This window comes from Myotis myotis, unplaced genomic scaffold, assembly GCF_014108235.1.
Source record: "Myotis myotis isolate mMyoMyo1 unplaced genomic scaffold, mMyoMyo1.p scaffold_m19_p_10, whole genome shotgun sequence".
NCBI classification, from domain to species: Eukaryota; Metazoa; Chordata; class Mammalia; order Chiroptera; family Vespertilionidae; genus Myotis; species Myotis myotis.
The window spans coordinates 73,600,185-73,627,918 of NW_023416314.1; the positions used below are offsets into that span (position 1 = coordinate 73,600,185).

General features: G+C 51.8%; 1 protein-coding gene across 5 annotated transcripts in view; it reads right to left on the reverse strand.

The window, feature by feature from the left end:
- Nucleotides 1–27,734, reverse strand: part of LDLRAD3 (low density lipoprotein receptor class A domain containing 3) — a 213,547-nt gene that overhangs the window by 73,043 nt on the left and 112,770 nt on the right. For 3 of the 5 annotated variants that reach the window (XM_036326172.1, XM_036326170.1, XM_036326174.1), the window contains exon 4: nucleotides 26,468–26,602. In XM_036326172.1, coding sequence (XP_036182065.1) covers nucleotides 26,468–26,602 — 135 coding nt within the window. The remainder of the gene's footprint in view (nucleotides 1–26,467; nucleotides 26,603–27,734) is intronic. The other 2 variants (XM_036326173.1, XM_036326171.1) reach the window with 1 other exon arrangement.

The window sequence follows — 27,734 nt, forward strand, 5'->3', positions numbered from 1 at the left end:
CTTCCCCAAGCGGAGACTCGGTTTCCTTATCTGTACAGTGAAGCTGACCTCACCCACTTCCATGGTGGGCATGAACTTGCAATGTTGTGTTGTCAGCACAGTGCCTGTCACACAGTAGGTGCTTAATACATACTTCTTATGTATTAATGAAGAGGTTGCAACAATTTGGCTCCTATTTAAGCTGTACCTAAAGCCCACTGGGGCAGTCCCCCCCCCTCCCCCCAGGGGGCTACATGAGCCTGGGGGCTCAGTTTTTATATGACTGCACAGTATCTTGACTTTTTTTTTTTTTTTTTTTTACCCCAACCAGCATTTGAAAATCAAGAGCTTCCAAACAAAATTGCAGCCTGAGTCCTTTTGATAAACCAGAAGGCCCACCCAGCAAGACAGAAGGTGTCCTCCCCCATGACTGGGCCTGGCTGGGGCCTCCCCTTCACGGAGCGCATGCCTCCTCTGTGTGTGGGTCCCACCTGGCTGGCCGCAGCTCACCCGCCTGGCCGGCCTCTTGCAGACACTGTACCTCAATTCCAGGTGCAGAGAGAGGGGGTGGGGACCAGAGTGGGTTCGGCATGCCACACAGGTTAGGTAACCGATCTCATCCGCTCTGACTAAAAGCCATGGAACAGACAGAGTCCATGATGAGCTGTGCTCGAAGCGGGCAAGTGAATGGGTTGCACTCTGAAGAATTCCGCCTCAAGATTTCACCGGGAGCTACTCCACCGAATGTGATTACAATTACAGTCAGACCGGAGCGTTACACAGCAGGCACCCACGACGGATCTCCCTGTGTGTAGCTCTCCTGCTGCCCTGACACAGCCGGTGGGATGTCGGAAGGAGGTCCAGACTGCAGTCCACCCTGTCATCAGATGTGGTGCAGAGCTCAGTGTGTGACTATGCTCAGAGCGGCCCTGACAGATGGCCACAGGGACCCTCCCCCCAACACACACACACACACACACACACAATGGACATGAAGAAGGGCTGGGGGCTGGGAGTGAGCAACTGAGATTTTTTTAAAAAATATATTTTATTGCTTTTTTACAGAGAGGAAGGGAGAGGGATAGAGAGTTAGAAACATCGATGAGAGAGAAACATCGATCAGCTTCCTCCTGCACACCTCTTACCGGGGATATGCCCGCAACCAAGGTACATGCCCTTGACCGGAATCGAACCTGGGACCCCTCAGTCCGCAGACCGACACTCTATCCACTGAGCCAAACCAGTTAGGGCCAACTGAGATTTATTTTTCTCAGAAAACAGAACAAATTAGCCCCCCCGCACATCCTGTCTGAGATTCAGGGAAAGGTATGGCTTGGAAAAAAAAATCACTGATGTGGCATTTTCCCATCAGAGCAGATCAATACTGCAGCTTAAATGAGGATGCATCGCCCTCAGAAATGCAGACGAGGCTGCTCCCCGTCTCCACGGCCTTCGCCCAACAATTCCGCCCACTCCCATGGCCTCGGCGGCTGTGGCTGGCTACCTCTGCAGGTGAAGGAAAGAGCCCTGGGCAGCGCTTGTCTTGTCTGTCTCCTCCGGCTGGGGACACCAGGCTCAGCCAAGTGTTGTCATAGAAACCTCCAGAGAAACCTAGCACTTCATCTCCATCGGTTAACTGACATCCTTCCTCCCTCCTGACAGCCTTCTCCCCCTGAATCCCTAGCTCCCCTCCCTCCCCCAAACCCTCCCAGGGTTTGAATGCTGGGCCCTGAGGACCCAGCAGCCCAGCGAGCGTGCCCTGCTGTCTATGGGATCTGCTCCGGAGATCAAACCGGGACCCGGGACAGCTGTCTCGGTCCCTGGAAGGAAGCATCCGCTCCCACATCCTCCCCAAGTCCGCTCCCCCGCCTTCCCTTTACTTTTATCTCTGCCATGGGCTCCGGGGAGTTCTTACAAAACAAACGAACATGAACTTCAAGGCCCGGGGAGTGTAAATCACCGCCAATCCTCGCAGGCCTCCAGACGCTGCGAATGCTGCTTAGAAAAGCCGGGGAGGTGATGACTCTTATTAAATAAACACCACCCGGCCCTGCCGTGCATCCTGGTGGACAGAGCGTTTCACGCCGCCCGTTACCGCCATCACAGCCTCATCACAGCCCCGCACAGAGCAGGGCTAGTCACACAGGCCGCCATCCAAGGGGAGACTTAAAAAACACAGGACAACGCTTGAGGGGTGTGTGTGTGTGCGCGTGCGTGCGTGTGTGTGTATGTGTGTGTGTGTGTGCGCTCAGCAGCGCCCACTTAAAACTAGGTAGAATTTTGTCATATTTTCCGTTGATTTAAAAAAACCGAAAACCTTTTCCAGTGAAGGTCTTCTCACACAGCCCTCTCGCTCACACTGTCTGCCCACCCCTCACCCCGCGGACTCCAGGGAACCTTTTTCCTCAGTTGGTTTTGCAACCTTAGAGTCATGTTTAAATACTTTCACACACACATTTATACCATCACCGTCACATGGTACTGGTTGGTTACCATGTGCCTGTCAAGTTTATAAAAACTGTGATATGACTCTGCCATCAGGGAACATCTCGCTCTTTCGTGAAACTCAGGTCCTGTGTGGCGTCCCACCACGACGTGTCTCATCGCCGGCTGAGGGCCATGCACAGCACTCGGACTTTTTTCATCATTAGAAGCAACAGGGGCAAGAACATCCTTAATCACATCTCTTCACACACATGGCAGGATGCTCTCTCGGGTGAGACGGGACTTGCCCTGCCCACCGGAGAGGGCAAGCATCTTCCCAGAGGCTCACAGGTCGTCTGCTTCTTCTGTGAACTGCCCACATCAGTTTGTATTTATGAACAGACAAGCCTCAGTCAGAGGTACCAAGCACAGCTTTCCAAGGCAAAACCCATCATGGCCCTGTCATTTTCCAGGCGCCCCCCCCCCCCCCCCCCGCCACCAAAGGGTGTCAGGCTGACCCCTCCGGGCTGCAGCACCCACACCCACCCAGCACCCACGCGACAATGACAGAGCACACTGTCACTTCCCTGGCTTCCTGCTGCCAGGGCTTCCTGGAGGAAGAGGGTTATGGCCTGCTCTTTCCACACACGTGCCTCCCCAAACCCATTCACAGAGGGCACTCCCAGCTCCCCCGGCACCCTGGTCTCCTGGAGTCCATCCACGGAGACGCTGGCCACAAAGGCCCTCCTGACCCCCAGGCAGGCAGAGGCAGCAGCGCTTATAGCTGCCGCCCTTGAACGGGCAGGGCCGGGAGCTTCAGTGGAAAGGGCACGGGCTCCTATTCATCGGCTGTGTGACTACAGGTAAGTGCCCTACCCTCTCTGAGCCACAGACACCTTCCCGGTACGGATGCAGGTTGTTGTAAGGATTTAAGAGAACATATGCATGATGTGATTGGAAAACATCAGGCCCTCCATTCATGGTAAGTGACAGCAAGCCAAGAGGCGCTTGTTAAAAATCAATACACCCAACAAGGTCAGCTCTGTGGATGGGGAGACACATGAGGACACACATGTCATAGTCGGGACCATCAGGAATTAACTGATGAGTCCTATGGGCTGGAAATGAAAGCTCCATGGAGAAGGTAGACGTTAACCTGGGTCCGGCCTCTGGGTACAGCGGGAGGGGAGGGAGACGATGACACTTGGCAATGTCTTAGAGACATTTCTGGCTGCCACAGCTTGAGGGTGGGGTGCTACTGGTATCTAGTGGTCCACAGGCCTACAGTGCACAGGACAGCCCTCCACAACAAAGACTTAGCCAGCCCAAATGTCACTAGTGCTGAGGCTGAGAAACCTGTGTATGGCCACAGGAGGGAGAGGGGCACTGAAGGGCGTCCTAGGGCATCCTAGGGCAGTGATGGCGAACCTACAACACCTCTGACACACGAACTCATTTTTTTGGTTGATTTTTCTTTGTTAAATGGCATTTAAATATATAAAATAAATATCAAAAATATAAGCCTTTGTTTTACTATGGTTGCAAATATCAAAAAATTTCTATATGTGACATGGCACCAGAGTTAAGTTAGAGTTTTTCAAAATGCTGACACGCCAAGCTCAAAAGGTTCGCCATCACTGTCCTAGGTTATGGAGCAGAAGTGAGTGCAGCGTTTTTCTGAGATTGTAAGGGTATTTATCTGGCTCAAGCCAAGACCACAAGCTGAGGCATCATGGGTGGAGAGGAAGGGGCAGGCAAAGTATATGAATAGGTAAAAATGGCCATGATTCCTAGTAAAAATAATAACCCGAGGTCACAGCGGCTGCCTGGGGTCCCTGCTGGCTCCCAGGCCCCCCGAAAGGCTGGCCTCAGAGTCAGGAGGCAAACGGGAGATCCATCCCCGCCAGGGGCTCCGAGCTTCCACCACCGCGAAGCCGTGCCCACCCACCTCCTGGCCCAGCCAGCCCCCACCCCCCAGGGTGACATGTTCTGACAGCTGCCGTCTTCTGAACCGCAGGCACGTTTCAAAGAAAACGTGCAAGGGAAGTCTGGCGGCAACATCTGTCACCATAATGCAATTACGAAGGCCTGTTTCATCTGATTCCCAATCTTTATTAATAACGCACAAATGTAACTGCCAGTCCAAGCTCTGATCGCACGAGATAACAGCGGGTGTTGCTATGAAGCTGAAAGGAGTCCAACACGAGCAAAAAGAGCAGGCATTTCTGATTCCGTTGGAAATGCCACATGGGCCACCCTCACCGGTGAATTTATGGAACCCTAGGAATCCGGGGACCCCACTTTGGGAACCTATGATGCGGACTGACCACTTGATCACACAGAAGATGAGCCTCAGGTCTAGAGAAACTGTCAATAAGAATTAACCCATCTCTCGGGTCCTCCCAGCCAACCCAGAAAAGGAAGGACTATCATTTGTCATCCCCACTGGCTTGTCCTTCAGAAACATTAAGAAAGGTCAGAGCCAGGACTTGAACCCAGGTCTCTGCGGTTCTGAAGCCCAGCTTCTTGCCCACAAGGCTGGTGTCACTGACGACCTTGGACCCAATGCCATGACCTTCGGTCAAGTACTCAGGTTGGTGCTGCTCAAATACATCAGATGAAAGGGTGAGGGTGCAGCCCTCGCCCTCCCTGAGCTACGTAGAGCCCAGTAAATTCCACCTTCGAGAGGCAGTCTGGCTTTTTAAAAATAAAAATATGGACACTTTAATATTATCTAACCTTAAGAAAACAGTGAGCCCGGCTGAGCTGGAGAAGTCGGCAAATCCAGACATAACAGCAACTCACCGGCGGAGCAAATAAACATACCAAGTATACACGCTTTTTGCTCCCTCTGCCTCCATCTGTGCATTTTTCAAGAAGTGGTTTAGGATAAAGCAGCTGAATTATTATTTATCCATTAAAAATATGAGTCTTGCTAATTAGGCCATAATGGCGCTCATTTATCATCTGAAATCGGAGCACAGACTGTATTGATGTGCACCGTTGTCCACACGCACAAGGCACTTATTAATACCCGCTGAGCTGAGCTCAGCTGAACTGTGCTCACAAACCCTGAACCCTCCTGAACCAGGGTCAGGGGTCGGGCTGAGCGCCCATGCGGTGGTGCTGGTTCCACTGGGACCCCTGGAATCGAGGGCTTCGCCATCACGTTCTTCCCCCCTGGTTTTGACTGGGGCCCCCAAATGGTAGAGGATCCGCTAATTCTGGCCAGAGGAGTTACAGGTGAAAGGAACTCATGTGGTTACATCATTGGAAGTTGGGTGGACAAAAACTGAACTTGTAGGCATTTGAATGGGGTACTTTAAAAGGTGTTCTTAGCCTGACTGCAGCAACAGGGACCATATCCCTCATCACACCCATAAACAGTGTGAAAAGGGTCCCAGTCCCACCCTTGTTCCCTGGTCAACCTCAGTTCAGGTCGTCGCCAGTGACGACAAATGCTCAGCACGGCTTAGTTATGTTCCCTGGACGCTTCCTAACATTTATGCTGAATCCCGGCTCTGCCACTTACTAGCTTCAGGGCTTGGATAACTCAGCATACCCGTCCACCAGTGGGCTCCTCTGTGAGACAGGGCGAAGGAGGCCCAGCTACACTGTGGGGCTGTTATGAAGTCTACATAGGAGAGGAGATGGAAATACGTGGGCTCAGCAAGCACTCAGAGGTTCATGCCTCAGTTTCATCCTTCTTCAGGTGGTCAGCACACTCACCACAGCACCCCCCGCCCCCCACGAAGGCAAAATGCCATAGAGCGCAGGACCCCAGGTGTCCGGTCCATGCGCACAGATGATGAGCTGGGTCACAGGGAAGGCGCATCTCACCATGAAGGGATGACAATAGGAAGACTGTGGGGGCAGACCTTTGGCCATGCTGATCCAGAGATGTAACTCAAAGACATAATCCTCTGGTTGAGTACTTATGGGGAACGCCAGCTGCTACCTCCCCCACTGAGGGATTCCTAACTCACCCAGTGCACCCGTTGTTCCAAAACTAAGAAAATGGTTTAATTTGGTGTTTCCCCGGTGTTTCCCATACTTCTTAAATCACAGAACTTTTCCGGGGGTGGGTGAGAGGGGGCATGAAAAAGTTATCATGTTAGATGCTCAGGTTAATGCAAAGACTCAGAACTGTTACCACCCCCAAGACTTAAGGGCCGGAAGTGGCCACTGTCCCTGACTTCCCCAGACGCCATCCAGAAAGGACCAAAGCTGGCACCGAGTCTTCCACAATCAAGACGGCACAGAACTGGAAGGTGTGGGCACAACTCTTCTCAGATGTCTCCCTGGACTTCTGGCTTTGACCTGGGTGAGCCGGTTACAGAACAAGCCACAGCTAAGCCCTGTGCTCCTTAAACCTGGAGGTTAAATGACGGGCACAGACAGGGAAAGGGGGCATCTCTGGGCTGAGTCCAAAGAAGTTGGAGCCTTGGGCATCCCAACTGTCCACCAACCATCACCCTTACTTTGCTGCCGCTACAACAGGAAGGAGAGAGGGAAAGGGGTGGGGAGGGAAAAGCAAGACAAGAAGGATGCTGAGAGAGTGGAGGACTGGGGAAGTGAGAGTGACCGGCAAGGAGTGAGGAGAGGGGACCAGAGGAGAGAGAACTGGGAGAATTAGCATTTCACCCCATTTCACAGCCTCAAAGTACCAGGTACCCAGGACGCCGAGGGACCCACCACCTTGCCAACTCCAAGCTATCCCTCCTGCTCGGTTTCCCAGGCAGATGGGAGGTTCCAGCTGTCACCGATGGAGCCCAAGGGGGAATGGATGGATGATCCCATTTCTCCAGGACGGTCAGTAGCAGATGCCCTGAGTTCCTGCTCCCACTGCAATCCTCACCATCCAGCCGAAAACCTGGGCCCACGCTTGTAAATCACACTGCTGCCTCCCCCCGACCGGAGCAGGGGACCACGAGAGCTCCCTGAACAAAAACAGCTCACTGCCCACACTGCCCTGGAGAGAAGGACCAGAATTCCCTTGCAAAGCTTCAGACCTTTGGGTTAAGAAAACACTTCTTTCAGACATGCAGGTATCACAGACCCCGTGGAGTGAGAACCTGGAACCAAGCAGCCAAAGACTGATGGGAAAACAGGATTAGGAGAGCTCCATTTCTTACGGGGCCCTAAGAAAGTGCTTATGAAATCTGTCTGTTCACCTGCCCACACACACGCTGCATGTTAAGAAGATCGGCAGCGACATTCTACACATTTCAACTGCAATAAGGAGGGCTGCGGAGAGCGCTGCGATTTATCATCCCCTGCTTGCAGGAACTGCCCCTGCTCTCCCTCCTCACGGTGTCCGTAAGATGCTGACACTGTGATTTTGCAATGTAGGAGGTAACAAGTATATGTATGCATGTGTGTGAACACAGATATACACTGGATGTGTGTGCACATCATACATATGCATGTGCGATTACAAATATACATGTGTGTCCGTGTACATCATAGATATGTATGTGTGAACACAGATATGCATGTGTGGTGTCTGTGTGTACATCTATGTTACCTGGATGTGTACATACAGATGTATGGGAATCTGAAAGAGGGGAAGAGGTGATTAAAGCCAACCTTTTCAGCTTCCAGTTCTTCCAACCGGCAGAGACATTTAAGCGCCCATTTCTGCTCAGAGCTGGACTAATCTCTCCTCCAAAACAGAAAACAGACACAGCCCTCGGTGACAGGGCAGACACCGCCACAGCAGGAGCACGTGGGTGCAGAGCTAAAGCAACTTTACCTTCAAACGCGCACGAAGGTCAAATGCACTGAGGACGTGCTGTGGGCCAGACACTGGACAAGGTGCTACGTCAGCCGTTCCCTCAGGTACCCTCTCCAAACAATGCCCCGAGGAACTCACCTTTTCCTCCCCACACAGAGGAAGTGAGGTGTAGAGAGGAAACCGCACAGCCTGTGCCCAGGAGATCCTTACAACAAACCTGCTCCAACAGCTCTGTTTGCTCAACAAGCTCTCCCTGGCCTCTCTCTGCAGGGAGCTGGGAGGGACACGTGGGTGTGAGAGCCAGGAGCCCCCGCCAGAGGCCACTGGAGCCCTAACTAAAACCCAGGTGAACCCAAGTCCTTACAAATGTCTCTGTCACAGCACACTTCCGGTGGCTTTGTGCACTTGGCCATAGTACATTCCTCCGTTTCCTCCCCTATGACATGGGCCAATGGTAGTATCTACTCCTTTTGGGCTATTGTGAGAACTAAATAATCAAAAAGGTAATGTGCTTAGAATGGTGCTGGGTACAAGTCATCACACAGGTTTAGCTGCATTGCATTATTCCCTCTTCTTACTACTATTAGAAGAACCACACGCATCAAAGCAGTGTGCGTGCACACACACACACACACACACACACTTTTTTCTCTTCTCTTACATAAAAACCAGTGACGGAGTCACTTTTTCCAGTGAGTGAGGAGGGGAGGGGTGAGACGTGGCCAAGGAGCCCCTCAATGCGGCCTCCTGCGCTTCCTGTCTTCGGCTCTCCTTTATACGTAGGTTTGCCAAATTGATGCTTAACAGCTTAATACTGGGTTCATGCTAATCTCACTCACCCTGTCTGAGCTTCAAAAGAACAAATTGCTCTGACTGTTAATGAAATGGATCCAGCTGCAAGCTCCCAAGAGATCAGAGCCGGAAAAAAGTACGTAGCTGATCTAAAAAGACAAATGCCTCCTCAGCTCTTGTCAAGCCATTTGGGCTCACAGCGCCGCTGCCAGAGCAGGGGAAGCCCACAGCCTCACCCCGGCTGGCACGAGGCCCCCTGGACACTAGATGGCACTAGAACATCGACACAAAGGTGCCAGACATCTGGGCTTCTTCAGCCCTCCCCCATCCCACCCCACCGCTCCCCAGACCTGGGATCCACTAGTGGCAGCAGCAGTCAATGAAGGAATTCATCACAACCCTATGACTGTACTTAGCACTACCGAACTGTACATTAAAAACGGGTAAGATGGTTACGTTTTATGTGATGTATACTTCACCACAATGAAAAAAAGAAAAAAGGCAAACCATCCCTAATATAGGGACAGCATTTTCATTCATTAAAATGTAGTCAGGGCCCTAGCTGGTTTGGCTCAGTGGATGGAGCACCGGCCTGCAGAATGAAGGATCCCCGGTTTGATTCCGGTCAAGAGTACATGCCTGGGTTGTGGGCTCGAGCCCCCAGTAGGGGGCGTGCAGGAGGCAGCCAATCAATGATTCTCATCATTGATGTTTCTCTCTTTCTCTCCCTCTCCTTTCCTCTCCAAAATCAATATATATATATGTACATGTATATATATATACACATGTACATATATATGTATACGTATACGTATACGTATATGTGTATATATATTTTTTAAATGCAGTTAGATACCATCTCTGGCTTTGGGATAATGCCCTCCAGCCCCAACGAAACTAAAAAAGACACCTCAGACCTCGGTACATGATGAAAATCTCACCTTTTATAAACGCTGACTTTCCCATCTTGGAGAAGGCTCTGAAGCAGGTTATTTGCATATAGAGACCATGTGTATTTCTCTCTCTGGAAACATGGAAGTATGTACTCAAGGCAAAAAAAATGGAACACGTCTAAAACCGGACAGGAAAGTCTCCAAGGTTCCCCGCCCCTGCCCCCCCCCCCCCGCCCCCAGGCCCCTGCTCTCACTCCGTGATGCCTGCAGGCTGACTCGAGCCCACGGAGCCCCCTACTTGACAGAGCCTCTCACACCGGGTGGCTCCTCGTGTTCAATTACTTAGCCCTTCAAGGGGCCCACCGGCCTTACAACACAGGTCCTCTGCGCTCGTAACTCTCGGAGTCCTTTCTTCCTTCCAACAGAAATTCAGAAGGAAATTAAAGTCGCAGAAGTACCATAGCACCGCAGGGATGCCGGAGTGGAGATGCAAAACCAAAGGGCAGCTGGACCACCCAGCTTCCAGTATTGGCTGTGGTAACGAGCTGCCACCGGAAAACCCCAGTGAGGCTGACAGCCCCAGCAGCTGACCCGACCCGGGCACCAGACGGCCTTGCCCCAGAGCCACAGCCAACAGCCCGCTGGCTTCTTCTGGGGCCCAGCCTCCCGTTCCTGACCACTCCAAGGCCCGGCTTCTCTCACCTCTCTGACAGCGGCAGGGGCTGAGGTGAGCTGGCAGGGGTCTTGGCCATGACCTCCTCTCCTGAATAGGGGAGCTGAGCATTGGGGGGGATGAGCCATTACACTGGGGTAAAGGAACCCTGCTCTCAGTGGATGGAAAGAACCGGGCACAGGAGGGGAGACAGTGAAGATGCCAAGGAGAGCAGATCCATGTCCAGGAACCGAGGGGTGATGCTGAGCCACACAGCCAGCAGAGGCTTGGGAGGAGCAGGCCGCAGGGGCCACCAGGAGGGAGGAGAGAGGGGGTTGGGGGGATGCTAGAGCTTCCTAAGTCTCGGAGACCAGAGGCGAAGATGAGGGCTGAGAACAGGAATAGTGATAATGCCTACCTTATACGGTTGTTGCACGTATCAGAGTCGTCCCTTACACATGTAAAAAACACCTAAGCTAGCCACAGGCACCGAATAAGAGCTGGCTCTGTGTTATCTGGTGGACTCCGCCTTCCCAAACTCCAAGTTTTCCCTACGTAGCAAACAGGTTTCCTGTTTTTGTGCAGGACTAAGAAGAGCCAAGGAAGAGAAGGAATGAGGCAAAATTAATTTGGAGTCAATGCTGCTTACAGCCATTACGGTGACAGGCACCAGATAAACACATAAGTAGAAGTGAAGGCTGCTCCCTCTGCCAGCTGTTGCCATCAGCCACTTTAGACAATTATGCAGGCAGACGCATAACCTTTACATAATTAAGCATCCCCTGACATTTTATTTGCGGCTCTACGTTTTACCCCCTCCCCCTTCTATTCCGTCTGCTTTCAACTGTGAAGGTCCAGCTGCCTGCCGCTTCACTCGGATGAGCTGACTTACGGTAATTTTGAGTTAAGCTTTATTTTACAGTCTCTGTAAATAATGAGTCAGAGACAGACTCAATAAAAGGCAGAGCTGGCTGGAGCCAGAGCTTGGCTGTAGGACCACAGGCAGGCCTTCAGGGGTTTGGGTGGCTGGCACGGAAGATCAAGGGCTGGGAGGAGGCGCTGTGCCACGGCAGGGTAAGTCTCCCAGAAAATGAAACGTTTGCCAGGCCGAGGATAGCCATTGTGGCTAGAGCCTACTTCCCCTCCAAACTCAGTGTGAAATACAAGGCTGTTTCTGTCCTTCACCTTTCCTGCACCCATGCCCTTGGCCATGCAACCCAGCACTGACTCTCACTGGAGGTGGACTATATTCCCGGCCACTGACCTTGGGCTTGACCGTGTGGCTTCCTCCAGCCAATGGGACCTTAGCATGGTCCTGGGTACGGGCTTAAGATATGCGTGTGCAGCTGGGCATGGGCTTTTGCACCTCTGACACTGCCATGAGGAAAACATGCCCTAGGCAGCCCATTTCTCCCAGAAAAAAAAAAGAGAGAGAGGGAGGGAGAGAGGGAGGGAGAGAGAGAGAGAGAGAGAGAGAGAGAGAGAGAGAGAGAGAGAGAGAAACAGGTGGAACCAACCTGAATTCAATTTGCAGAATGGAGCCAGGCCCAACCTAGATGGGCAGGATCCTACCGAACGAGACCGGATAGTCTTCTCATGCTGCCCATATGGCATGACATTAAAAATATTCACCGTGGGTTCCTCATCTGACAGTATCTGCCTGAGGATTTCTACCAGGGAGTGGAGCGAGCACAGAAAAGTAAGCAAGCGATGTGGGAATGGTGTGCTCTCATGTGTGCCTCCTTCACAGTCTCTAAGCTCCTCAAGGCCCGGGGCAGGGTCTTATCCCTCTTGGTCACCCACACCTAAGACAGCACCTGCTTAATAATAATAATAATAATAATAATGATAACAACAATAACAACAACAACAGCAATAATCACAGCGTCAATGAATAAACAGCTACTATCTACTGAGTGCTTCCTAGGTGCCAAGCCCTGCACTGAGCTCTTTCCCAATACTATTTCATTTGCTCGCCCCAACCATGATATAGGTCTTGTCCCCATTCTTCAGAGGAGAAAACCAAGTCTTGGAGAGGTTGCTTCGTCAGTTCTTGACCCTCGCGTGTACAGAGAGAACTTTCCATTCCTCCTACACAGAGGCTCCACTTCCTCCAGCACAGCTCCCTCTTGGACGACGTCTCTGAGCTGTTCATCGAGATGCCCTCGCCTGCTCTCTGAGGCACACGGAACAGCACTTACTGGTCCTTTTCTGATTGTTCACTTGGTCGCCCAAACCAAACGGTAAGGTCCTAGGGGGAGGGATGGTGTCTTAAGAGCTTTGCCTAGGAGGTCACAAGAGTGTGGGATCAAATTCTGGCTCTGCCATTTACTGGATGACTGTATGTCAGAGAAACAGAACCAATAGGAGACTGGATGGATGGATGGATAGATGGATGGATGGATAGATATTTAAGATGAGGGATTGGCTGGGGCAATTATGGAGGCTGACAAGTTTCATGATCTGCCCTCTGCAGGCTGGAGGCCCAGGGAAGCTGGTGGTTCCAGTCCAAACCCAAATGCCTCAGAACCAAGGGAGCTGATGTAAGACTCCCATGTGGCAGGCTCAGTCTGTCCAAAGGCCCAAGGACCAGGAGCAACATGTGCCCAAGTCCAAGGCCAGGAAAAGGATGTTCCAGCTCAAGGGGGCAGAGAGAGGGAGAGGGGGAGAGAGGGAGGGAGGGAGGAGGGAGAGGGGGAGAGAGAGAGAGAGAGAGAGAGAGAGAGAGAGAGAGAGAGAGAGAGAGAGAGAGAGAGAGAGAGAGAATTTGACCCCTTTCCTTGTTTCAGTGGGTTGGGGAAGGCCGTCTGCTTTACTCAGCCTTCTCACTGCGCTAATCTCTTCTGGAACACCCTCACAGACACGCCCAGAAATGTTTTACCAGCTCCCTGCTCATTCCTTAGCCCAGCCAAGGGGACACATAAAATCAACCATCACAATGAACCACGCCCTATAATCTCCTTACCCTCACTTCCCTCCCCTGTAAAATAGGAACCATAATAAAAGGAGAAACTTCTTCAACTGATTCCGTAAGAGAAAAATGCTAATGACGGGAGCCTGGCATGTGGCGAGGACGCCAATTCTATCAACGACTGTTGCAGGTGGTGGAAACTGCGTTTGCTGGATGATGGCCTCATAGCTTTGCCCAGGCTCTCACACTGGCACAGCCTCACCCCTCCCAGCTGGGAGGCGGCCTTCTGGCTTAAATACCGTGAGAAAAGCAAAAGGGATAAAAATTCCTAGCATCCATCACCTCAGATAGACCATCAAGCTTTCATCGCTTACAAAACCCTGCTCGGCCTGCCTGAGATATCGCTGCTCCTGCCTTCCATGACAAGCAGTATTTGCCCAAACGGTAATAACTTTGATACACTATTGCACCATCTTCTCAGAGCCATTGGCATCTTGCTGGATCCAAGGTGAGTGCTCGTGGGTCTGCCCAAAGGATGGGGTTGGACGCTCTGGGTGTCTGTGCTTACCTGACGGCATTGCCATACTGTTCTTACACAGACCGGTCCGCGGGCTGCAGTGTAAGCTGTGATTCCTCATTTGTATTCCAGCCTGGACTTAGCACTCCAACACCCCATCACTCTTCCTCCTCCCCTTCGCTACCCTGTTACAGGGATCCTCTCCCCAGGGCGCCTTCTGGCTTCAGCTATCACTCTCACTTAGGCAAACCCTACCTATGGATTTCGTTCCTCTAATTTTTTCCCCCCATAAATCAATCCTCCTTCCTTGGCCACTGCTGTTCTGTCTGGATTATCCTTTAGTCATTTATTCATTTCATCCAGTTGTATATCCCACACATGGCTACTGGGTGCTGAGCACAGAACAGTGAGTGAGGAGAGGCAGGGAATTGTTAACATGCCCAAAGTGTGGACTGGTGCCTGGTACTGGGTGGTTGGGTTCAAATTCACCTGTCAGCTGAGTGACCCAGAGCAAATGAACTAACCTCTCGGGACCTCACTTTCTTCCTCCATAAAATGTGGATAACAGTTACTGCCTCCTGGGGTTCGCGCACGGTTTGAATGAAGGATGCGTATAAAGTGCTCAGAGAAGTCCCTGGCACACGGTTAACACTCAATGACAGTTTCCACCTAATACAACTCTAGCTACAACGACCACTACCTGTGGAGGAAAATACATTATTATTCTGGTGAAGGAAATTGCCACTGGATTTATGAGGAGAGGTCCATGGTGTTATGAAGTCATCCAATGAGGAAGGGAACGGAGCACTTTTTAAAAAACGTTCCCTATATCACCGCACAGCTGTGTCTTTTTTCCACATTTGTTTCTCGGCTCTTCCTGCAGGAACATAAATCCCTAGGAGGCAAGGACTGTCACACACTACCCGTGAATGTGTCCCCTGGTGAGAAATATGGCTGAAGGAGTCCAGGTAGTGAATTTATTAAAAACAAAGCAGACATGGTACCAAGGCAACTCAGTGGGGGAAAGAATAACCCTTTCAACAAAAGGGAATGAGATAACGGGATGTCCACACGCAAGGGAAGGAAGTTGGACTATGAACTCACATCATCTATAAAAATGAACTAAAAATTCACCACAGTCCTGGAGATAGGAGCCAAAACTATAAAACTCTTAGGGGGAAAAAACACACAAAACCACAGGAGTAATCTTTGGTACCTTGGATTAGGCAATGATTAGATATGCTACCAAAAGCACAAATAACAAAAGAAAAAAGTAGATGAATTAGACTTCATCCACATGAAAAACTCATGCTGCAAATGAATGTCAAGAAAGTGAAAAGAATATTCACAGAATGGGAGATAATGTTCGCAAATCCTACGTGATAAATGACTTGTTTGAAGAATATATAAAAAACCCTTACAACTCAATAATAAAAAGACAACCCAACTTTTAAAAAGTTGGCAAAGGATTTGAATAAATATTTCTCTAAGTGAGATACACAAATGGCCAAAAAGGACATGAAAAGTAGCTCAACATCATTAGTCATTAGGAAAATGCAAGTCAAAACCACAATGTGGTGCCGCGTCACACCGCAAGCATGGCTATAATAATATAGTAACAAAAACAAGTGTTGGTGAGGCTGTGCAGAAATCAGAACCCTGTGGGAGGTCATGTAAAATGGTGCAGCCACTTTGGAAAACGGTCTGGCAGTTCCTCAAAGAATTAAACACAGAGCTACTGGTAGTTACCGTATGATCCAGCAATTCCGCTCCTAGGTATACACCCAACTTCTAGACATTTCATATAAATAGAATCCTATAGTATGGGCTCTTTTATGACTGGCTTGTTTTATGTAGCATAATGTTATCAGGGTTCATCTATGTTGTAGCAGTAATTCATTTTATTTCTGATGAAATAACATCTCCTCCCCATCACTCCAGCATTCTGAAACTCACCATCAGCATTTCCCAGTGCCCTTCTCCCCTACATTTCTCAACCACCGCTGGTTAAGTATCCCTATAACTAGACATTCTTCAGCGTAACTCCTCGTTGCTGGCCTTTAATAACTCCTGTCTCCACAGAACCCTGATCACACTCATTTGCATTTTCCAGATCTTTTCACAGAGGATATAAACATCTTACAGAATCATCTGTGAATTCTACTACCAGATTGAGAGCTGAAGGGTCGACCAAGCAGAGAACCACCACCACCTAAGGCATTTCGCTAACGCTGACACTGCCCGTGAGGTGACAGAGCCCATGTGGGGCCCCAGTCCCACGGATACGGCTGCAGCCATGGCCATCACACACACACACTGTCAGATTGAGTGGGAGCCAGAGACTCCAGCAGCGCGTCAGCTCCTGCTCAGCTGGGGAGCCACAGGCTTCAGGTCCCCTCTAGCTGAGCGGACCTGAACATCCACAGTAGGTTCTGATTCAAATCACTTTTTAAAAACATATATTTTTATTGATTTCAGAGAGAAAGGGAAAGGGAGAGATAGAGAGATAGAAACATCTATGATGAGAGAGAATCACTGATTGGCTGCCTCCTGCGTGCCCCCTACTGGGGATTGAGCCTGCAACCGGGCATGTGCCCTTGACTGGAATCGAACCTGGAACCTCTCAGTCCACAGGCCGATGCTCTACCACTGAGCCAAACTGGCTAGGGCTCATTCAAATTACTTTTAATGAAAAACAATACGGAGCAATGATGGAAACAAAAAAAGAGACAATAACAGAACTCAGTTCACTTCAGAAATCCAGTAAATTAGTAGAGATCCTTCTAGTTTCTGCGTCACGGTTCAGTTCATATCCCCGTTTTAAATATAACCTGCGTTAAATATAACGTGAAGCCGTATTTTAACACCCTATTTTGCAATTCTAATAGAAAACACGCCATAAATTAGTCTGAGGCGAGGCGTCTTTTGCAAATGCCTCCAAGTGTGAGCGTCTAGAATGGGTGAGCAGGGACACACCGACCCCTTTCCTCCTTTTTCTCCCAGGTCCCACCTCACAACGGCGCTTCTAAAAGTCCCACAGTCAAAAGGCAAGGCTTTGTTCCGCCTGAGAAATAATCAAAGTCACTTCCTCCAAATGAGTCAAGATGGACACCTGGCTTTTCAACTGCGCCGATCCTCAGGACCGGGGAGAGCCACACGCTCTCATTCAGTGACGCGCCCCGATGTCTAGCACTTAATGCTCTTTGCTGAGTGAACAGAGGGGGATATGAGACTCACCCCTGCTCCTGACCGATAGGCAGTTTCTGTAAGGCCACGCCTGGGGAAGTCACTGACACCTGAGCCCCCCCCACCCTCGCCTCGAACGGCGGTGGCTCTGCTCCACCCCCACTTATCCCTGAACACCCACACTCTGGAACGTTCCACAGCTATTCCCACTGTTTTTTCAGGCCAGGAACGACTACCATCCTGATCAAACTCCAAAATTAAGGTAAAAGCTGGGCTCTCAAAGGCTCACAACAGGTTCACAAGCAATGAGGAAGAAACAACAATGGGAAGAGCCTCTTCAAGCAGACACTGAGGGGCCGAGAGGGGCCGCCCCTGCTGGAGAGGTGCCTCGGTTTCCCCTGCTGCCACAGCAGAGCGTTCCAGTTCAGGCCGGCTTCGTTTGGGAGCCTGGCCAGTCAAAGCACACGCAGAGCTTCTCTCCCCGGCTGCGTGACTCAGTGCCACCCAGTAAACGTCTGTGGCTCATCACCCCCCAGCAGCCACCCATTCCCCCTTTCTGCCTTTCAGATGCAAGGCTCGAAGCAGCATTTTTCAAGTTCATAGTGCTGGTCACAGGCTGCCAGGGTCCTCCTGGTCCTCCCCTCCAGCTGAGAAATGAGCTACCAGAGAGGGAGCGGCTCCTGGGAGTTCTCTGGACCTCATCTAGCACCTAGCAGTGTGCCCTGCCAAAGGAGACCTTCAGGAAAAGCTGACCTACCGATGCCAACCGGAGCCACGCACACTTCACAGAGGGCGCAAGACCTCCAGGGAGAGAACTCACAGAGGAGATTGTGGTCCGTGGCATTCCGTGGCATTCCAGAGCCAAAGGGTGACCACGGATAACCTGCTGCATTTCCAGAGAGAAACAAGGAGGGAAAGAAAAATAGGTGCCTGGAGCACTGGGGGAGGTGGGGTTGGCAAGATATTTGCAACATCAGAGCACATGACCACTTTTCCCAGGCCACAGAGCTCCCAGGGAGCCAGACTGGGTCCAAAAAAAGAAGGGTCATTACTGGGTTGCATAACCCAAGAAAGATTTTTCAAGCCACTACAGTCAAGGGTGGGAGGGTGGGAATATCTGGCCCACAGTCATCCACCCTGCCCAACGATGCTGATCCCGGAGAAGTCACAGCACCTATGGTTCCCCAGCCCCCTGCGTGGTGTCCCCAAGTCTCACTTAGATTTCCCCTGCCCATGGGAGAGCAGAGCTCAGTAAGACCACGGAGAACCAGGATTCTCTCTCCCCTGTGCAAGGACAGTCAGCCCCTGCTGTGAATTCCCTTCCAGGCTTGAGCACCTCACTTCTCCTCTGGCTCCACCTTCCAACTGAACCCAGCAGGGAGGGGAGGGGGCCTCCACAGGCGGCCTCACCCACCCTGGCAGCTCCATGTCCCTGCACGGCGCCCGCCCCCAACATGTCGCTCTAGCCATAAGGAATCTGTCTTTGAATATGCTCCTTCCTCTGGCTCGGTGCCCAGCCTCATGCTTGCTTATGGGTCCATTTTTGTTTATCCTTAAAGACTGGGCAGCGATTTCATTTCTCTGAAGCCTCTGCCATATTCCCCTAGGACAGTGGTCGGCAAACTGCGGCTCGGCAAACCACGGCTCGCGAGCCACATGCGGCTCTTTGGCCCCTTGAGTGTGGCTCTTCCACAAAATACCAGCTCTTCCACAAAATACCGACTTCTGTGCATGGGCCACGAAGTTTCAATCGCACTGTACGTGCGCGCCTGCACGTGGTATTTTGTGGAAGAGCCACACTCAAGGGGCCAAAGAGCCGCATGTGGCTCGCGAGCCACAGTTTGCTGACCACGGCCCTAGGAAAACTTCATTCCTCGTTGCCCGCTCATGTCCTTCTGTCTCCCACGGCCTGCTGCTCGCTCTATCACAGCATTTATCAGACGTTGGGGTCATTATCTGCAGGGCAATATGTTCCTCCCTTGAAGACTGGAGCCTCTTTGGTCTGAGCTTGCGCTGTATCTCTTCCAGAACCTCGGTGGGGCCGTGCCATAGCAGGCACTGTGCACACAACTGCCTCTGAATGAATATGAAGATGAGTCAAGAGAATAAACTAGTCGGGGGCAGTGTGGGGAGCTGAGGGCCACAGGCTGTCCACGGAATGGAAGGATAAAGGTCCCTACGTAATCCCAGCACAGCACAGCAGTCTCCCCGCTAAGGGGAGACAGCAGGGCCCGCAGTTGGTCCCGCTGCCCTGAAACATGGTCGGTCGCCTCCGGAAGAGGCACACGCTGCCGGGTGTCCAGGCCGGACTCTACCACATGCCCGGGGGAGGGAGGGACAGATAAAGCTGGGGGCCAAGAGAGGGCAGAGAGGGGCGACGGGCACAAGGAATGGGGGAGATGCAAGAAAGAGCTCTGAGATTAGCACGATGACTACGAGATCGGGAAGCAGTGACTGTCCTCAGGGGAGAATCCTGCCTTTCTTCGGATAAGAGGCATTCTAGAATTCCTCCAGTTCCTGTCGCAGTGGCTAATGCTAAGGAAGATCTCGGGATGCAAACACTCAGTTACTAAGAAGACAGACACCCCACAGGTACAGGAAGGCAGCAATCAACCCCTCCCACTTCCTCCTGTGTCTTCTAAAGATGTCAGCATTTCGGCCTTTCCCAGCTCAGCCGGGCCTTCAAAAGCTAGAGTTAAAGTGGAAAAAAGGTTTCCTATTCCTCCAGCCGTCTCCTTCCAAGTAAAACCAAACGAATTCTTTCGGGGTGAATTTTTCCCAGGACCCCTCTTGACATCACATGGCGGCCACGCGTGTTGGGATAAATACTGGCCACCCAGCAAATTCTAGGCTGTGACATTTTTGGTGGGATCGCCTAAATCAGGGATGGGGAACATCCGGTTTGAGGGCCATAAAAGGCCGAGAAATCATTTGGTCTGGCCCTACCAAGGCACGAGGAGCGAGTTAATTTAAATGTTTGATCAAATCTAGCAGGCTAATTTTTAAATTGATAATTTTGTATGGCCCACGAAATAAATATCCAACTGGCCCTTGCAGAAAAAAGCTTCCTAAATGCAACTACTTTCAAATCGATCTATTTATCTTTCCCATTCATACTTGAAAAACTAAAAATTAGCACTTTTCCCATCTGACTGCTCACCACGATTTCTCTAGAAATGAGCTTGGGCTGCTACTGGGTTGATCTTGCGACAGGAAGCAAAGGTGTCTTCCGAAAGCATCCCTCCTTTACTCTCTCCACCTTGCCTGGGGGAGCCGGGCGCAGGGCAGAAGGCACGCACAGCCGGCCAGTCGGACGGCAGCCGCTCAGTCCCCAGGATCAGCACCCTGTGCCACGCCCGCTGCCGTGGCTATTCGGACCCCGCGAAACCCTCGCCCAGTCTGTCAGTGGATCTCAGTGATTCGAGCCTCAAATACTCCCTGAAGCCACGGCCCTGTCCACCCCGCAGCTACCACCTCCGCGTGTCTCGTGGTGACTTCCCGCTGCCCATAGAACCAAGTCCAAAATCCTTACTGTGGCTTCCCGGGCCCCCGTCCATCGGCCCCTGCTGATCTCCCCGGCTCCTCCCAGGTTACTCTTGCTGACCACCCCAGGGGAGCCACGCTTCCCTTCTCCAAGTGCACGGAGCTGTCCCTCATTCTGGACCCGCCCCCCCCTCTCTCACACACACACACACACACACACACACACACACACACGCACACATACACACCCACACTTCTGCAGAAGAAACAGCACACGCTGGCACTGTTAGCGTTTGGTGAGATGCCAAGCCCCACAGCCAGCTTTCCAGATGCTCCTGAAGCGTTATCACCAGAATGCAGCAGGCAAGATGAAGGCACTGCAACCCGCAGCCAAGACACGCAGGTCCCTCCCGGCACCGGCGCCTCTGCAGGAGGGTGGACTCCCAGCGCTCCTCCCCTGCGGGCAGGTGGCATCGGTCTTTCCTCCTGAGAGGACAACCTCAGTACAAAGCGTGAGACCACATGCCAGCCTTCAAACCCACCGCCCTCACGGGCTCACGGGACCAAGGGCTGGGCCTGGTGTTGGGGCTCAATGCAGTGATGACCAGACGGCAGTATCTGGGCGATGGGGGGCCATGGGGGACCATGGAGAGCATTGCTTTGTACGCTGGGCGGCCTGAGTTCCCGTCCTGGCTTCGCCACTCCTCGCTGTGGACATGGCACAGCCGTGGATACCTCTCTCTTCCTCGGGTTCGTCATCTAGAAAACGGGCTCATTTTCTGTGAGGGGGTCCCTCTCATGGGGATTCTGTGAGGACTGAAGGGACGACACCAGTAAAATGCGTGGACTGCTGCCTGGCATTCGGTCAGTGCTCAGTCCTGGTGGTCCCTAAACACCCTACCTGATCTCCTCCCAGAGGTGACGCCTCGCCATCACCTGGTCCCCACATTGCTCTGGGACTAGGACAGTCAGACTGGGGCCCGGGTGAGGGGTGCTCAGTGTATTAGTGATCTATCCCCAATGCATAACACATCAACCCCAAACTCAGAGGCTGAACTAAACCAAACATTTTTTATCTCCCAGTTTCTCTGGGTCAGAAATCCAGGAGCAGCTTAGCTCTGGATCAAGGCCTCTTACGAGGCCAAGGTCAAGGTGTCTGCTGGGCCTCGGATCGCTGGAGGTCTCCCCAGAGGAGGAGCCACTTCCAAGCTCACCAAGCGTGGCTACTGGGAGGCTGCAGCTCTTAGCTGGCTATTGGTCAGGTCCTATCCATGGGGCTGGTTAAAACATGGCAGCACCATCCACACAGGAGAGAGAAAGAGAGCGAGAGCGAGAGAGAGAGCGCAAAAACAGATGCCAGATTTCGTAATCTAATCTTGGAACCAACACACCACCCCCTTTGATGCCATCGTCTTTGTTAAAACGCAAGGCACAATTTGTACATCTGTGTTCACAGCAGCATTGCTTACAATAGCCAAAAGGCGGAAGCAACTCGAGGGCGCATCAACAGACGAGTGGGTAAGCAGAAAGTGGTACAGGTGTACAATAGAGTGCGGTGCAGCCTTAATTAAAAAAGAAGGAAGTTCTGACACCTGCTACAGCCCGGATGAACCTTGAAGGCATTATGCTAAGTAACAAAGAAGCCAGTCGGCAAAAGACAAATACAGAGTGATTCCACTTATATGAGATAGCTAGAGTAGTCAAATTCACAGAGGCAGGACGGAGAATGGAGGTGGCCAGGGGCTGGGGGCAGGAGGAAGGACAGTGGCCTTTTTTAACTCCTAGAGTGCCGGGGAGCGCGATCGCGCGCCTCCTGTCTTTCGCCAAAAGTGCCGGGAGCGCTATCAAAGCTTCGAAATGGCGTCCAGTTCTAAGTCTGCTTTTATTAGTGATGATGATATTGCTAGATATGTCAATGTAGTAAAGGTTTCCTTAAGTTTTTGAATATGTAACTTCATTTACTTGCGATTCATAATTTTTTTCCTAAACTGCTGTAAAATCAGCAAACATGCCTTGGCAATTTTAGCATAGTTCCTAGGATATTGGTTGGCACTCAAAGGGTTAATGGGCACAGAGTTTCAGTTGTGGGAGAGGGAATAGATCTGGAGACTGGGGTACAACGATGTGAATATACTTTAACACAACCGAACTGTACACTCCAAAATGGTTAAGGCGGTAAATGCTATGTTATGTGTGTTTTGCCACAATTATTTTTCAAAAAAGCAAGTCGCAAGGTCCAGATGACATTCAAGGGATCAGGGTGATACCAGGTGTGAGCCCCAGGAGGTGGGAGTCATTCAAGCCCACCCGCCACGTTCAGTCGCTTCCCCAACGCTGGAGAGAATCTAACTGCTCCATTGGATCAAAGTCAACATATTTAAGGCCACCTCAGTGCTGGCCACGCCCAGCAGGGACAGGGCAGCACCTGCTGGCCCCAGATGTGCCCTCCCAGGGAGAGTGCCCAGGCAATAGGAGACCTGCTGTGGGAATTACCGGGTGAACAGGCTGTGTTCCCAATCAAGGAAGCCCAATTAAAACCCCATCCCACCACAGTGTTCCCTGGTCTCTACTACATCCCACACGGAATAGAAAGGTACGGTAATGACTGCACGTTCCCGGTCCCATCCCATCTCATCAATTCGCGGCAGAGCTCGTCGTCGTCCGTTTCAAGGCCAAGGGTGAGGCAGGGACTTATGGGGATGAGCGGAGAGGGAGGTGAGGCACACACACACAAAGCTGGGGTCTCTAGCGCGAGACACCACTCCTCCAGACCCTCACCAAGCTGGAAGAAAAGTACTTCAAGACCTGCACTTCCCGGCGTGGGGCCAGCTTTTCTCCACTGCGTCCAGGTAGACAGCACAGAATACCGTTTCCGCTGCCCACATGGACTGGAAGCAAAGGTGCCTTGTGAAGGACTGGGAGCTGGCAGAGGCAGACAGGACATGTTCTGCCTAAAGGGGCTTGCGAACAGACGGTGCTTATGAATTAGCACCGTGCCTAGGGCCTGGTAAGGCTCGATGAATGTTCACTACTATTACGGTGACGAGGGGCCAATCTCCGGCGGTACAAGACGAGCCCCGGTCCTCTGGTGGTTCTTTGCTCAAGTCCCACATTAGCGGTCCGTTTGCATTTAGAGGCTACCCGACAGGAGGGAAGCATACCCTCAAAACCAGAATCACGCTCGGAGCAGGGGGCGTCACAGCAGAAGAGGGATGAGAAACTGTCGACTGGCCCGGGGGACAGCGGGCCCGACCCCATCTCACACTCGCTGAGGGGGGTGTGCTCCCCTGAGGGAGGACAGCATCATCTACCCAATCTAAACAACAATAATAATCCTTATGATGAGGATTTTAATAGACCGTAGATCTTAAAACTCACATAACTTAAAATTACACAATGTAGTAGTACACAGGGGGCAAATGAAGCACAGCTTAATAGCATAACGCCCGACAAAGACATCTTTTCCAGTCTCCAGTCCTTATGGAACCCGCTATGCGCAGGGCACTCAGCTACTAGGTAGGACCTGTGGGATTCCAGAGGCAAAAAAGGGCACGCTTCCTGTTCTCAGGTAGCTAAGGGTAGCGCCTTCCCCTGGCTCGGAGGCTGTCACACTGATGGCGACTGCAGCCGTCACCCCCGCCCTGATGGGACTTGTTTTCTGAGAGCTTGTGGGAACACAGCTTACTTTCCAGGGGGGTATCATCTGGTTGTGGAAGGCACAAAGCTGAGACACTAAGGGAGGCTGCTCCACGTAAGGCATCTGGCAACACCGGGCTCCGCACGCGTGTCCAGCACTGATGTCTCCTACGCCTTATGTTTATATGAAAGTACAGTACATACAGAGAAAAAGGGGCTGGGCTCAGAAACACTAACTTCACCCAGCCTGCAGAGAGCGGTTCTTCTTAAGGGTAGGCCAACATCTGCTTCAGAAAAATGCTGGGACAGGCCAGTGGGGTGGGGGTGGGGGTGAGGCTAGGGGTGGGGGTGGGACGGGAGGGCAATTTCCCTAACTTCCCAGGTTTAGATCTGGGAGTCCTTTTGCTGAACACCTCAGGGCACCACTAGTGAGTCCAGTGAACACATAGGAAACCACCTAAGAAATGGCACAGAAAACCTCCTCAACCCCTCCTATCTCTGCTAGTATGTCCTCGACTCTGTGACTGGTTCCCCCCATCTGCTATCTATCACTGCGGATGGCACAGGCCAAAGGAGTTTTTACTGGCCTAACGTTTGGTTTATAAAACTGACTTTGCGTTAAGGCTAGAAATACCCTGCCGCTCCATCGAAGTTTAGAAATTCCTCGGCACATGGCAAGATAAGAGACCTCGCCGAGGCTGGGGCACCAACCATAGGGGCTTCAGGCTTCACTGTGTATTTAATCACCGAAGGCTCTGGAAGCACGGACGGCTCCCGGGTGACTCCGCTGGTCTGGGGTGCGGCCTGAGCTCTGCATTCTGGAGGGTTCCACGTGCTGCTTCTCAGAGGACCACACTTTGAGAACCCCTGGTGAAGCGAAGACCTGAGGACAATCAGAGGCTAATGCTACCCAAGAATAAGCTCCCACAGCTGCTTTCTGCACACGTTTTGGCCGAGGCTCTGTTGATGCACATTTGGTCTGTCCTTGTCTCTGGACCTCGAGCGTACAGGTTCGGATGGATCACCATCCCTGGTTTGTGACCCACGGTCACCAGTGGTCTATGAATGACCCACTTATTCATTTTTAATAACATAACAAGCACCAACTAAAACAAAAGCCAGGACCTTGAAAAGAACCTTCATCTGAACCCATCCATCCCACCTCCTGACACGAGTTGGCCAGTTACGTCTTTCCCTTGCCTTGCTTTTTGCAGTTTTATTACGTCTAGAAACTGTGGTACATTTATACAGTGGAATACTGAGTAACAGTCAAGAAAATGAACTCTACCAACAAACAATAATATGGGTGAATCACAGCAATGTAACATTAAGTTTAAAAAAAAAAAGGTAAAGCTTGTATTCAGGTGGTACTAGTTTATACCCGAAATATATACTTTTTAGGTTGCCTTAAAATGAACGTACATTCTTAAATCTTTGTATTTTTGGCCTCACCACTGAAGAAAATACATGTTTACAGGAAAATGGCCAATGAGTAAAGAAAGGTACCCAGTCAGTTTTCACAGAGAGGATACGACCCTGCTGTGCCCTCCGGGGTTCCCTAAAACGCTCATCTTTCCACCCCCAAACGGCATCCTCTGGCTTCCAGAAAACAGCTCTGAGGCGGAGAGTCTGAGAGGAGCAGGCGATCCACATAAGAGGAAACAAAGAGCAAACAAGCACACGGGGAACGTCAGCTTTGCTCACAATCAGAGAAACGCAAATGCAAGCATTTGGGAGGCCGTCATTCTGTGCCTGCTAAATTAGCAAAAATGGAGAAAACAGAACCGCAGCGAACGCCGGGGGTATCCCAGTGAAACTGACGTGTGCAGACAATGCGAGCAGCCGGGTGAAGCAAAAAAATTACTCCCAACAGCTGTACGGCGAGGCGGAGCCATGCACCCACGCACACGGCCCACCCAGACTGATCCTGCAGGAGAAATTCAATGGTAAGAACAGCCTCGAGGGCCCCCAACGATGCAGCGACTCAGAAAACCACAGCAGAGGCCCCACAGGGTGTCAGGGAGCTGGGGTAAACTTCACTTTTGAGAAAATGTGCATATGCTATTTAACACGAGAAAAACAAAAGGGATGGTGCTTCTCATTAGCACCACGTGTGCAAGGGCTGTGGGGTCAAGTGCAAGCACGAACACGGTGCGTGCGTGTGGAGGCGGGCACGGGTGTCGTGTCCTCCCTCCTACGGTGACCGTGGGGCGGGGCTGCGATCTGTGACCACTGGTTAGTGCCGGGCGCCTCCTACCTTGCGAGCTCTCGCAGCTTTCCTCGTCGCTGTTGTCCTGGCAGTTGTTCTGCCCGTCGCAGATGAAGCTCTTGTCGATGCAGAGCCCGTTCTTACAGTGGTAGCGGGCGGTGGAGCAAAGCAGAGGGTTTGCTGCTGTGAAGGAAAGAGAGAGCCGATCACCAGGGAGCCAGCCCGTCCCCTGGACACCCCCCGAACCTCCAGCCGCAGGGCGTCCTGCTCGGGAGGCAGTGAGCTCACCTCTGAAGACGGCCGACTCGATCAGAGCCCGTCCTGGGAGCCCGGACAGACAGTGACCTGGGCAGGACAGGCCTCCCTCCACCCCGTTCCTAAAGCAACTTCGCCCGAGCCACCGCGCTAGTACCCTGTAACCATGCCAACACAAGGCTGGTGCCCTGTAACTATGCCAACACAGCCAGAGGGCACTGCCTGGCCCCCGGGTCCACCTCTAGGCAGTCCAGCAGCCTGAGGGGTCTGGGCCACATGGGAAAGTCCTGGTAGAGTTGTGAGTGGAATGCTTGGTAGGATGAGACACACAGAATAGGAAAGCCAGGAGGAGCTGAGTCGGGGATCCATGAACCCCTGTGCCAGGATCTGGTCCAAGAGCTATGCCAGACCCTCCCGGCTCCCTGTGGGTCAGCATCTTAACTCCTCGTGCACCTTGATAGTTCCCGACACCCTGTGGTCTCTCTCCTTCTTTGCAGTCAAAGGAGCCCACGGACCTACTTGGTCGGCCAGCGTGGCTCCCCTGGGAGGCGCCCTGTTGCAGGCACTTTCAGGGACCTCAAAAGAAATAACCGATAGGGTTCCTCCCTCAAAGACAAGGGTGGCAACTGGCCGGTGTGGGGGTCACCACAAAACTATTTAACGACATGCAAGCACATCTCCACAGCAAATCAGTATTTCTACAGCACGATCTGCCTCACTCCTTGTAGGGCAATTCCCGCAAGGCTCTTCGGAGCTCTATTTTTAATCAACGAAGTAGCAAAGTTGAAACTCCTCCGATCCCAGCCCTGACAGTTATGAGCTGTGCAATCTCGGGCAAATTACATCCCGTCTCAAGCCTCGGCGCCTCGATCTGTGGGCAGGACCGGCTACCTGACTTTCAGGGCTCAGTGCAAGCTGGAAGACGTAGGCCAACTATTGAAAACTTATTTAAAAATTCAAGAAGGCAAGTGCAGGGCGTCAAAGCCAGCGTGGTGCCCTTCCTCCTAAAGCAAGCACAGGCCCTGAAAGATGGTGCTGGTCACAGGCCCAGGAAGCTGGC